The sequence below is a fragment of the Strigops habroptila genome, chromosome Z (assembly GCF_004027225.2).
Source record: "Strigops habroptila isolate Jane chromosome Z, bStrHab1.2.pri, whole genome shotgun sequence".
NCBI lineage: Eukaryota > Metazoa > Chordata > Aves > Psittaciformes > Psittacidae > Strigops > Strigops habroptila.
In genome coordinates, this window is record NC_044302.2 from 36,325,598 (window position 1) to 36,339,042 (window position 13,445).

Here is a 13,445-nt window from a genome sequence, read left to right on the forward strand (position 1 = left end):
GCAATATAAATACCAGATTCCCTATAATTTCTTACCCAACCTTGGCACAGACTATCTGGCATGGTGAAACTCACAGCCTTTAGTTGTCTTTACGAACTGTTAAGAAACACACTGTTACAGTTTTCAGAGCTGTAACTAGGATTTCCTGCTTTTTTCCAAACCAAAGTTTTCCTACCTGTTCTGCACGGTGAGTGTCACTACTGCAAATACAGTGCAAAAAACCAAGCCAGCTGATCATCTTCCCGCTCTGCAGCTGCCTATTCAGTTGATTTAACCGCAGCAGCAAGTCTTGAGGGTACAAAATAGTGGTGTGTGCAGAGGGAGCGCAGGGATTGTGAAAACTCAAGTTATCTCCAAACTGACCAAATTGAAACCTCTTAACATGAATTACTTTGCTATGCGACACTGTCACCCATGGGACATATTTAAAATGGAAGAGAAGCTGTAAGAGTATAGACATAATGATACACACAACGTACATAATTATAGCATGATAATTCAGGCACTGCCATTTACATTACACTTTACATTTGCCATTTACATTAAGGACATTACAAAACAGTCCTTAAGGTTAACACATTATCCCCATAGACACCTCTCTAGGATCCCAGAGAAGGTTCTTATTGTGTCAGCATTGACAGTCAGAGCTTTTAGCGTTTCAAGCTACCTAAGTCAGCCTCCGAAAGAAATAAATTCATAATGGCACTAAGCATCTTTGAAGGAGATGCATTTAAAGTGAAGTTTCATTAGTGTGTGGTCTAGAATTCTCTTCTTCTAGTAAAGCTATTCTTTGTTTGAGCATCCTTACTTGCGTTTCATGTCTCTCCACCATGGCCATCATTTGCGATTCCAGTTTCTTCAGCTTATTCTGATGCTTTTTCTTCGCTTTTTCATAAGCTGCTACCAAGTTGCTGTTTGTTAGAAATACAAGGCAATACAAGGTCATTCAAAAAGGCTTGTTCACAGCAAGTGCTATAAAAATCCACCCCAAAACGCCACCTTCAGGAAACTCCAAAGTCTGGATACTGATTGTCTTTCTAAAATTTACCAGTGCTTTAAAATGCATGAGATCTAAACTTTGATTGGTCCAAACCCAGATCAGTGCTAATCATTGAAAAGGTGTGTACTTGCCCCAGAAAAATACAGAGAAAATAAACTGGTTACTGAAAGCAGTTTTAAACATGGATCAAAGAAAGAGACAGAGGTTACTGGTGATGACCTCTCAGAGTACTGTGAGTCAGGACACACAGGACGGCATCTTGTGCTAATCTGTCAGCTGCTAAGTATCGTCCGTGCCTTCACCTTGACTCATTAGGAAAGCTGTAGATGGGTACGGCACCTAACCACATGTGCTTTAAGTATGATTTATTAATGAAAACTGCGTTGTGAGCAAATAGGCTTCTTGCAGGAAGGGCAGCTACAGTTCATTGTATTCTCAGTATATCCAAACACAGTGCCAGTAAAAACTACTGAGTGAGCAATAAAATTTAAGTGTGATTATCAAAGCCAGTTTATTAATAAAGAGACTGGAGCCAAAGAAAAGGGAGCAATTTTAAACAAAATAACAGATTCATAATCTGACTAAATGGAGGTTTTTGTTTGTTTTAATAAAATGCATTTACTGGTACCTCAGTTAACATTAACCTATTCATTTCTGTTACTCTGTTCTTAGCTATGTAGTTTTCACTGTCTTACATGAGAGGTTTATACCTCCTGCATCTCTAACTATAACCTTAAAGAGTCAACATGGGTGAAAAGAAGGATCCAGAAACTGCTCATTAAAGTAGGGAAGGATTACAGTGCAGAACATGGCAAAAAAAAAATCAATGCCACATCCACCTGCTGGTAGATCTTTTACCTGTTTGCCCGTTTAAGGTCATTAACAAATTCTGCGGATTGCTGATGTCTGATTTCACTGCTCTTGGTGAGTCTCTCCAAAGCACTCACTAACTCTTGCACTCTAGCTTTCAGTTTCTTCTCCCTGGATAAGGGTAAAAAGAGGAAGAAAACTATTTTCAAAACAGAAATAACACTTCAGCTTGCAAGTACACGAATGGTTGTCCTGTGCTGGGCTGATAGGCTGAAAATATGTTCCTTGGATCATACAGGATGTAGTTCTTACATTAAACTTTTCCAAAGGTTGATCTTTCTAACATTCACCATTTTAGAATATAGGATCAGAGGTGCAGAAGACAAAAAAGAAAACAAACTTATCTGATGAATCATGGTCTTGTATATATCAAATTACACTAGTCACAAAGATACATAAAAATTTAAGAATACCTGGCACCTGCCACCTACTGTGTCTTGAATGAGACAGCGAAGAGAACTACCAAAGGAAAATCAAACATCATGGCTAGCAGATAGGAATTTTAATTAAAAGTAGCACATCGGGATTGTTATCTAGATCAAGTTGCTCCAAGCCCTGTTCAACCTGGCCTTGAACACTTCCAGGGATGGAGTAGCCACAAGTTCTCTGGGCAACTTCTGCCAGTGTCTTGCTACCCTCAGAGCAATTTCTTTTTTTCAGTTACTGCCTCAAATTTACATGAGTAATTTATACTACAGTCTGTATTACAGTAGATCACTAGGCTTTTTTTAGGAGCCGGCAAGTTCAGTCTGTGTGGCAGTGGGAAACAGAAAAAGTTAAGAACAAGAGAGGGGAGTACTGACAGAAAAAGGCAAACACAAGAAATGCAGAAGACTACAGAGCACAGGCATTTCCTCCTATGAGCTACACTCGTTTTCTTTCAAATGAGCCACAATACTGAAGTTTAAGATGCCAATATAATTACCAATACTTATTTACCAATTATGAACCAAGAACTAATTACCTGAAGTGTGCCAAAATGGAAGTAAGGTGCCACATTACAAATACCTCTATGAGGGAAAGAAAAAGTGAAGAAGGCAGAAGTTCTGCAGAGGAGCAAGTGTTAGAGCTTGGGGTTTAAGCTGGCTTTACAAGGCATTTCCCAGCACAAGTAAGCATCCGGCATGAGGCTGGTGCTTCTTCCTTGGGAGCCCCCTGCAGCACAGCTGATGACTGCCCACAGCCAGCCCATACACAGACATGAGGCTCTCCCACCTCTTATGCAAGGGTGTTGATGTGGAGATCCAGAAGCCTTTCTCTGTGACCTAATCTTGTAGCATAGACAGCCCAGAGAGAAAAATATCAGATTTGAAAATTTTAAAAAGGGGGATAAGAATGACATAAAGCTGGGCTAAAGTGAGACAAAGTTAGATTTAGATTTGGTTAGATTTTAGTGTTGAGCCTTACGCTGGGGAGCTTTGCATGTATGGAGACATTTGTCAGTGTTTTCCTGCTTAGAACCTCTTTGCAGTGATCTGCCTTCTCTTCCTGTTTTGGTTGCAGCGCTGCAAAGTGAGTAAATCGGACTTAATTTCAGTAACAACACTATTACTAGCTTCCACATAAGCCCACTGAGGCCCACGGGAATGAATACGCCTCAGCTCTGCACATTTGCCCCTTGAAATCCAGCTCACCCGCCTGTAGTTCCAAGGCTGGCCTGGCAACGGCAGCATTTTACAACCAGAGACCACGGCAGCACATGTGGAATGTTTCACTGTGCAAAGCTTCAGCAACAGAAGGGCTTTCACAGTCAGCCATGGAAATATTCCAAGTTAGCAGTTTATCCCAACACGCTGCAGACGCTGGTTTATTGGCCAAAGTAAGAAGGACATAAGAGGAGCCTTGTTTGATGAAGAATCATCAGTATTCTTTATGCATCCTTTCACCAAAGTAACATAATACCAGTTTTCAAATTACGCAATGTTTTCGCTAGTGTTTAAAAGCTCATTGCCATCCACTCCAAGTAAAAATTTTATTTTTATATCTTATCTTAGCAGTCAGAAAGACACAGCACAGTCTACAGCCAAAATCTGTGTTCTGCAAAGAAAACAGGAACAAAAAAAACAAAATCCAGTTTTTATTTGCTAAATATAAGATGTGTAAGTTTGAGAAAAGATCAGACCTGGCAGAGGCCGGACCCATTACCTAACGTGTGTATGGCACTACTGGTATGACAGAACACTGTAGGGTAAATCTAGTCCTTGTCTGCTTCCAAAGGATACCATGGCCAGAGGCTCTGGACAGAGCTCAGAAGCACTGTGCCCAGCACTGTGACCTAAGCCTGAACAGGAAGTCCAGTGGAATAAGCATTCACAGTATTTGGAGCGGAGGAAAAAACTAAAAATCGCATGAGGTTGTTGATTTGCGGTTGATTTAAAATCATGTGCAAGACAAGGTATAGCTGTGAAAACAGTGCACCCATGGGAAAGAACCTTGCAGAGCTGCAGTTTACTGCAGCTGGAGCCCTTAACACACCTTCTGTAACAAAAGCTGCATGGAAAAAAAAACACCAGTGAAAAGACCTGGAGGAATGCGTGATACAAGTTTAGTTGTCATGGTGAGAATTACCTGATAAAACTGTTACAGCACCTTTCATCTGTTTTTGCACTCACACATTTCAACCTGTCATGTTCAGTCCAAACTTCACTAAACATCAAGAGTATTTCTTTACATCTGGCCTGTAACATCCTTGTCTTGCTAGTTGGCAAAGATACAGGACCAGAGGAGGGGTAAGTACCCTGGGCCTCCACAGGCTAGTTAAACAACTTTCAGATTAATAGTTCTGAATCACCTAGGTAAACAGGTAACAGTGGGTAATCCTTCAAATCTATGGATGTTTCAAATTTACATTTATACCAGTAAAACACACACACTGCCTGAGCTGACAAGGTCCACACAGGTTTTTTTGGCTTTAAGATGTCTTTAAGTCAGTGAAAACTAGGGCCTACTCCCACCTTCATCTCAGGGAAACCTGATTGCATGTGCTGAAATTCCCAAAAGTCTTACAAAAGCAACACATAGGGATCTACTTTTATACTTACTGTTTCTGATTTAAATCTAAGTATCTTTAGATATTTAGGCACAGAAAATGCCCCATTCTGATCTGGGAAATGGAGATGCATATTTCGTTAAAGACTATCACGTGCAAAAAACATGTAAGGCTTTCTCTGCAGTGTGGCACTTTTATTCTAGTAGCAGATGAGAGACCTCAGAGCTGTACCTTACTGCCTTGGCCAGAAAATGTATCCCTTCATAAAAATCCCATGCCTTATAATGCTAACTCTTCTCACTTCTCGCCATTTCCACCACTAATTACCTCAGTTTGGACAGTAAGAAATGTCCTTATTTGTGTCTCTCCAAAACTGACTGCTTAGTTGGGCAGTGAATAGAAGTAATAACAAATCCTGAGATGCTATTTGTATTCCTTTAATGCATTACAGGGTTAGCTGTCTTTACAGGATTTCTAGTTTCACCTCACTTCCCTCATTGCTATCATAAATTAGCAGGATATGAAGAACCAGTCTTAATAAGACAGAATATTTTAAAACAATAGTCCTAGTAATATGCAGCATTTTTCCTGAATGTGTCAAAGCTACAAACCAGGAATGGAACTGCATTTTACACAACAGCCATATGAACATCTTCCCAACAGGGATGCCGTATGGCTGTGGCATGGCCTTCTGCTGCCAGACCATGTTCCAGAGCCTGAAGAGCAAACTTGCACAGAATTCAGACTGCTATCATTCCCCAGGGCTGTAATACGGACCAGTATGGAGCCTGAGAAGGCATTTATGTGTGTATTTTGATGGGAAGAGGGAAAGAAAAGCAAGTATTTTTAGCAGAACACAATTTCTGTGAGCCCACAAATCAATTGGACCACAGAAGTCAGTACAGATTTTGTCCCCAACATTTCCTCTTTCAACTGGGTACTGCCACTGGAGCTGCGGAGAACAGCCCCAGCACCTTGTGCGCACAGAGAAAATGAGCACGTATTCCCAGAAGAGGGAACAAGCTTATGACCTGAGGGCATGGCTCGCTTCCAACACAAGGGTTCTCTGCTGTGGGGCACTCGAGAAGCCTGCTGGGGAAATCCCCGCCTGCTCCATTTCCAAGGAAAAGCCCAGAACAGGCCTACAGCCTACTCCAACATCCTCTAAAAACACTGTTTTCAGTGAAATGCCTAATATGTTGGTAACAAAGACTTTTGTTTTGTGTTTTCATCATCAAAACACCCAGTGGGCAGTTGCTAAGGGGTTTTCAAGGGCTTTTTGTTTCAGACTTACGGGATGGTTTGCACTGGAAGGCAAGTGGACAGGGCCTGACATTTTCTCTGGTTTCAAGGCTACTACTGCAGAGAGCAGAGAATTCTGCCAGAGCTATAAAGGAAACTACCATCTGGCACATTTCTGCAGTTTCCATCAATTTGGTCTCCATACAATGACACCATGTTTGGCCCAGAATAATGTAAGCAAGGTTTTGCATACCTTTTATTTTCTCTCCTGTCTGGGCTTTTCCAGACACATTCAGGTTTCATGTGCCAAAGCCTTCCCAGGCAGATTTTCCTGTCCTTGCTCATTTCATTGAGATCTCCCCAGTGCTGAAAAAGGAAGCTGCTCTTCTTTTCTTCTTGCACACAGAAAGTGGATTTTTCTGCCCCTGGCTTGGAATGTACCTAGCTAACTGTCCTTCTTGTGAAAGCACAAGCTATTGCACCTCTGCCCTGGGCTCAAGAACACCCACAGCTCTTGGTGAATCTGGAGCAAAAGGGGGGTAATGAGCTCTCTCCAGAGCAGGAGGCAAGAAAGTTTCCCACAGCTTGGCAGAGGAGTCAGGGGCCTTTGGGGACTATCCTACACCTTGCCATCCTTAGAAGCATCCTCTTACCCACCAGGAAGCATTGCCTGCTACAAGGAACCTCCCCATATTCTGGCTCCCCTCTCAGAGTGGCACTAGTAGCTTCAGCTCAGCATCTGCCCCTGAGCTTCACAGACGCAAAGCCCTGGCATAGCAACAGGGCATCCAGCCTGGGGGGACCGAGGCCTGAGTGTTCCTGGGCATAGGTACCCAGGCAGGCTGGCCAGTGCCCAGGCATGTGGGGTTTGGGGAGAGGAGGGAGAAGAAGCACCTCTAGCACATCCCCTAGCTTTCTGCATGGTCCCTGCTTTGAACGGGAGGCACACACTTCCATCCCACACTTTGCTCCTAGCCCCTTTCCTATTACACTGTTGTTGTTTTAAACCTGGCATGTTCCCCTACTCCCTTCTCTGCCTTATCCATTTCCAGCTGAACAGGGTGACACATGATTTGTTTTTTCCAAGCATATGACTCCTCTTCTCTCAGAAGATAACAGCTGGACAGTTAAAAGGAATGCAGTTTCATCAGCAGTTTGTACTAACATCTTACTTCAGGTTGGCAAGCAGAATCCCCAAGACAATTCGAATGCATGCCTGCCTCACTAGTGCAGCTTTGCCTGCTAAGGAAAACAACTGATATTTAACAGAACTTTTATAAGAGGCAACAAAACAACACTATGTAAATGCCATGAGTCTTAAAATCACCCTCTTCAAATCTCCCTGTCTCACCTTGTCAGCGAGTGGGCTTGAGATCACCCATGCTTCCTGCTGCCTGTGCACAGGTAGCCTTTTCTGACCACAGAGAACATGGAGAGAGCTTTAAAAAATGTCTTGCTGGTGTAATGTACTGCTTTTTTGTTGATTGCCAGATGCTTAGAGCAGATCTCAAAAAACAGACAGTACAACAGACATGCAGCAAGGAGTCAAGCCAGGTACGGTCCTGGAAACAACAGACTGGCAGCAAAAAGGAAGAAGAAGCCTGGAGGGAAGCAGCAGCGTGCCTGCATCTCTCACTGCTCAAACCTCCCACCAGCTTTGCCAGCCCAGCCTGGAAGCTCTCCAGACCTGCACCTATTTGGAGCTCCCTGTGATGAGTATATCCAAGTGCACAGCAGCTCAGCGGTGCAAAAAACCATGCAGTGGTAAGCAGAACTACTTATTCCATATCAAAAATGTAGAAAAAGTATGGTTATCCTTGATGCTTGTAAAAAAAGTAGCTACACTTCTGATGAATCTGTCCCTTATACCACCGTAAGTCATTTCTCTTCTTGTGAGATGGTTTCTCTCAGTGGGGCTCGCCAGGGGAATTTCCAGAGACAGTCCATGCCTCCTGAACACCTCAGGCAGCCAAGGGAAACCACAGCAGGAGACTGCAATGTCACAAAAAAGACAGAGATCCCTGAAATTTGCCGTGACTGCAATCAATGCCCGTCTGGCCTTCAAATGTCTCAGAGTTCCTAATTTAGAATCACAGAATCACAGAATAGTTGGGGTTGGAAAGGACCTTAAGATCATCTAATTCCAACCCCCCTGCCATGGGCAGGGACACCTTGCCCTAAACCACGTGGTCCAAGGCTCTGTCCAACCTGGCCTTGAACACCACCAGGGATGGAGCATTCACAACTTCCCTGGGCAACCCATTCCAGTGCCTCACCACCCTCACTGTAAAGAACTTCTTCCTTATATCCAACCTAAACCTCCCCTGTTTAAGCTTGAACGCGTTACCCTCTGTCCTACCACCAGAGTCCCTAATTTTCCCCATTTAATAGATGTGATAACAAGACAATAGAAATAAGCAAATGTAACTGACAAAAAGCAGGTGCTGATGCACTGGAAAAACTCATCAGTAGCTCCTGTATACCAAGCCCATCTCCATCTTCTCACTTTTATCCATTGCATGATCATTCTGTACTTTGGCCAAACAGAAAAAGGATTTTACTGATTCAATACTTAAGAGCCATTTGAAATCTGAGTCATGTGGTTTTGGCATTTCCCCTTCCATTTCCAAGACTTAGCCTTACTGACGGTCAAGATATGCCTGAATTTGAGAGATGCTTCTACTTGCTCCTGGATCCTGTTATCATGAAACTATCATGAAACATGCCCCCTGAAAATATGCCAAGGTAAGATGTTGTCACATGAAGTCTGTGGAAGTTTAAAATAAAGGAAGGTGGCTTGATTTATCTCTGGGTGACACTGTGTCAGGAGGAAACAGTCACTGCCATGTCCTGGCACATCTTTCTGTTGAAACGCTTGCTCTCACAAAACAAGGAGTTTGGCACAACACAGGGTTGAGATCTTCAGATAGGCCTAAGGACCTAAGACTGCAAAGGACATTACAGAGTCTCAAAAGACACATGAAAGCTATTGAATAGGATGAACTTTCAGGGTCGTACTAGAAATACCTGCAGTTTCCACTTCAGAGAGGCAGGACCACAACTCTGTGAAAAATGTACTTTATGTCAACAGAAAAAGAATTGTTCAAAAAAGTTTAATCCTACTGATTACCACCCTTTTCCCTCTCCATGATGACTTCCCAACTAGTAGCATCACCTCCTAGGTTATCTCTTACTTCAAAAGTCATCAGACATGGTAAATATACAGCTGCTTTGTTGTGTTGCTAGATGGAAAGTCATCCTTTCTTGAGGGAATTGTGTCTAGACTGACACAATTCATGTAACCCTGCACTGCCATCAGAGATCGTAATTTTTTGCCAACTGTTGACCCAGCTGAGGTATGAACGGTCAGTCTAGTTGCAAAGTGTTTTGTCTGCCATGACCCTTATGACTATGACTAGGGGTCATAGTTATATCCTTCCTGCCCAAATATTTTAATGCTTATAAAGAATTCTCTAAATACATGCACAAAATACAGCCCTATGCAGACAGAAAAGCTATCAGCAACAAATAAAAGGAGAGACTGCAAGGAGGACCTCAGCAATCAAGACATTTCCAATAAGACCCAGAGAGAGGGAAAGTTTCAGTCTTGCCAGCTTGGCCACTTTTCACAGAATGAAAGAAATGAGCAGGAAAAAAAAAAAAGGTTAGTTGTATCACCTATCACTGCCACCCTGCTAAAAGCAAAAGTGCTTCCTATGTGGAATTCTTATTTCCACCATCCTGCCATCTCTAATGCATTTATAACCAGGCATGTGCCTACTAAGTTACAAACTCATACAAGCAACCTACAGCACTCCCTCCCCCTGCCACAGCAACACAGAACACACCAGCATGAAAAATATCATTTTAAGTTCTTCTTCAGAAACTGTGTAATGTGCCTGATTTTGGGAGATTCAACCAGATCCCCTCTCCAGCCTCACGCATAGTCATCGAGGTGTCAGTGCCAGCCTGTGAGGCTGCTGGGAATACATTTTTGCCCTCCCACTAATAAAGTACTTCCTGCCAATATGCTTGTTTATGGATGTGTCGAACTCAAAAGTCTTCATGTCCACTGAAACATTCCACCATTCCATTAAGAAAGGGAGGGAAAACAAAACTGCTGAAGACTCTGGCATAAAGTATTTATGCTTGGCTGGAACAGAATGTGCCTCTACATTAATAGCCTTAGCCTGCAATACCAGAAATATGGTAACCTAGATGTAACTTTTACAACATTAAACTTACAGATAATTTACATTTCTACTAGTTAGCACAGTGGTGACAGAAAAGCAATTTCTGTGGGAAGCCTGCAAGATGGGTTTTAATGCTGAACACTGCTATAGTGTTTTTTTCCCTGGGAAAAATACCCTGTCCACACATCTCACAGGAACTGTGCTTAAGCCCCACTGGCAGTAGCAATCACATTTAGCACAGTCGTATTTCCATTACATAGAGAGTCTTCACTGCAAAATTTATGCACAGTTTAATCCAATTATTTTCTTCCCCATTTCTGCCTGACAAACTGTACTTGCTAGGCCCCTGGCTGGAAATCCATGCTAATCAACTTAAGGCCTAGTAGATAAAGCAAAGTTGTTTTCTCTGTGTTGTCAGCAAACTAAACTTCATGACTATATTCAAGCCTCTGCTAACTACGGTCACTGGTGTCTTCTTGAAATCCAGGGGAAAATAACAAGAACAGGAAAAGCTGCAGCTTGAGCGAAGGCAGAAAGTGCCAGTGGAGTTGCTTACATATTCCATATTCCCCACACTGGAACTGGAGTGTGAGGAATATGGAATCTGTGGCTCTACGCAATGTTTATGCAAACGACATTGTTGATGGGTTTTATCTGCCCACACAAAAATGACAGTTTTGATTACTTTAACCACAGAATTTTGTTTCCTGCATCAAGCAAACTAAATACTCAGCAACTGCCAGACTATTAAGTAAGTGGCATGAGATGCATTGATTTTGCAGTGGTAATGATCTTACGTTTCTACATAATGCCTTTCAGGCTCAAGTGTCCCTAGGCACACTATGAGTTGCACCTATGAAAAAAGCACTTCAGGAATGAAACACCACAGCTGCTTGAGAGGTCATTCCAACATTAAAGAGGGTGCAAACACCAAAAAGTCAAAACACACTCTTCCCAGCCAAAATTCTTAGTAGCATTTTGGACAGGTTCTAAATACAGTAATAACCAAATTAGATATTAGATAGCCATGTCTTAGGAAAGGTGAAACAAACACTGAAAAAAACTATTGAAACAGTGAGTATTTTTGTCATAAAGTTTACCACATAGCTGGTGCAGCAAAAAGAGCTGTACAAGCAAGTATCTAGTTAATGTGTAACTGTACTGAAAGCTTTGGCTTAAAACCTGGCTGTCAACAAAAGCAGTTTGTCAAGACATCAATTTTCTCTCTTGTGCGAAGAGAGAAGACAATGCTTCACACAACAATGTAAATTGTTAATTGAATTGTGGATTTACTTACATACTCAGGATGCAAATGCAGCATCTGAGTCATCAAAATCACTGCAGTTCCCACCCCTGTTAACTCCTACACAGGTTCTAAACTGTGACCAACCTTCCTAACCAAAGATCACATCTCAAATCCTGTCTTCACTAGAGGTTTTCTGCATGCCCTCAAGCAAGTCATGTCACTGTTTTGCGTCGTGTGTTCTTGCCTGCATATAGACATTGTTGACATTTTGAGGGTTTCTTAGGGATACAGTTAATCTGAATTTTATAGAACCTCAAGGAGAATGGAGCAGAGCACTATGTGAGGACTTTAATCAGCTGAAGAACAACAACAAAAGAGAGGGGAAGGTTGGAAGAACTTTGATCCTTTTCCTTCTCACACAAAAACACTGTGATCACTCTTAAAATCACTCGAGGGTTAAGAGTGAAGGCTCAGAACTAAACCTCACCCTGGACCTACAGAACAAGTCATGCCTCTGGTGAAGGAAGCTGCTTACCGCCTGAGTGCACTTGTCAATTCAGCAGTCACTTCGCTCTCGTTGTATGGTCTCAGCTCAGCTAGTGTTAATGGTGGTGCTGCTGTGGTGCCGTCATTGCATTCCTGAGAAATGAGGAAAGGCCATCGAAGTTGAAGTTACTTACCATCTTCATGGGAAAACTCTGAAAATTTCTTAGTTTGTAGCTATTTTTAAAATGAAGGTGAAATAAACATCATAATGTCACAGCAACATGGCAGTGTATCAACATACCAAGAAATGGACTAAATGGATTAACACTTCACAAATCCTTCTAAATGTTTCCTAAACCACCACACCTCACTGATTTGCAGAATTGTGCTACAGTGTGCGTAACTGCTACTGCATTATATTACTTTGGACACCACACTTTAAACAAAGCAGCACTGGATCTAACAATTCAGATGATGCTTTGCCAGAAACAAAACAGGAAGACACAATTATACACTACCTCTGAAGTTTTTCTTTAACACATTACTGAGGTTTTCTGGAGACACAGCACTAAAATAACCAGATTAAATTTTTCTAGGAATCACTATTCATGCAAATTATTAATGTAAATACAGAAATCTGTTTATTTTGCATTATACTGAGTGGGACAAAGTCTTCATTCTCAAATTATTATAAACTATCTGACTTGGAAAAGAGATTGTCATTACAATGGTTAACTGCAAACTGCTTAATGGAAATGGCATTTTGCTTAGACTCTTTTCCAGTGTTTCCAGTGAGTGGCAACAGGCAAACCACAACATGTTCAGCCACAGTAGCTTGTATATTTGGCAGGAATGGCTCTGTGGTACTCCTCCCCAACATGACCATCTTATTTTAGCCTGGCTTAACAGTATTTCTGCAAAGTTCTCATAAATCACAGCATTGAAAGGATCACTATCAACTGCAGAAGAGAGAAAAGACTTACATACAGACAAAAGAAGAGAATTATTAAAATGCTAAAGGCAGGTAGAGGTACAATAAATTGTGTTTATGCCAATTTTAGAAACTTGTTTGACTCCTGACCTTGCCCAATTTGTCTTTGCTTCCACTGCTGGTTGAGCTGAGAGACCTCATCCTCTGTTCTTTTTGCTCTTCCACTTCAGACTTCAAGTGCTCAATATGGACGAGGTAGGCCTGCTCCTGGGCCTCTCGAGTGCTCAGTTTCAATTCCAATGCCTTCTTCTCCTTCTCCAGCAGGTAAAGCTGTGCCTTAAGTTCTGCCATCTCCTCCTGTTGAAGAAACATTATCAGCATGCTGCTTCTTGGGATTACATACCTAAAGGAAGACGAGGTTAAACAAGGTTTTCATTCACTCCTATTACTTGAGTGTTCTTTCCATGGGGAACACAGTCAGCATCCAG

General features: G+C 42.1%; 1 protein-coding gene across 5 annotated transcripts in view; it reads right to left on the reverse strand.

Moving 5' to 3' along the window:
* Positions 1-526: 526 nt before the first annotated feature.
* Positions 527-13,445, reverse strand: part of MCC (MCC regulator of WNT signaling pathway) — a 189,589-nt gene continuing 176,670 nt past the window's right edge. For all 5 annotated transcript variants that reach the window (XM_030469721.1, XM_030469722.2, XM_030469723.1 and 2 more), the window contains 4 exons: positions 13,108-13,314; positions 12,076-12,179; positions 1,859-1,981; positions 527-911 (listed from right to left, as the gene is read on the reverse strand). In XM_030469721.1, coding sequence (XP_030325581.1) covers positions 731-911; positions 1,859-1,981; positions 12,076-12,179; positions 13,108-13,314 — 615 coding nt within the window. In that variant the 3' untranslated portion in view covers positions 527-730. The remainder of the gene's footprint in view (positions 912-1,858; positions 1,982-12,075; positions 12,180-13,107; positions 13,315-13,445) is intronic.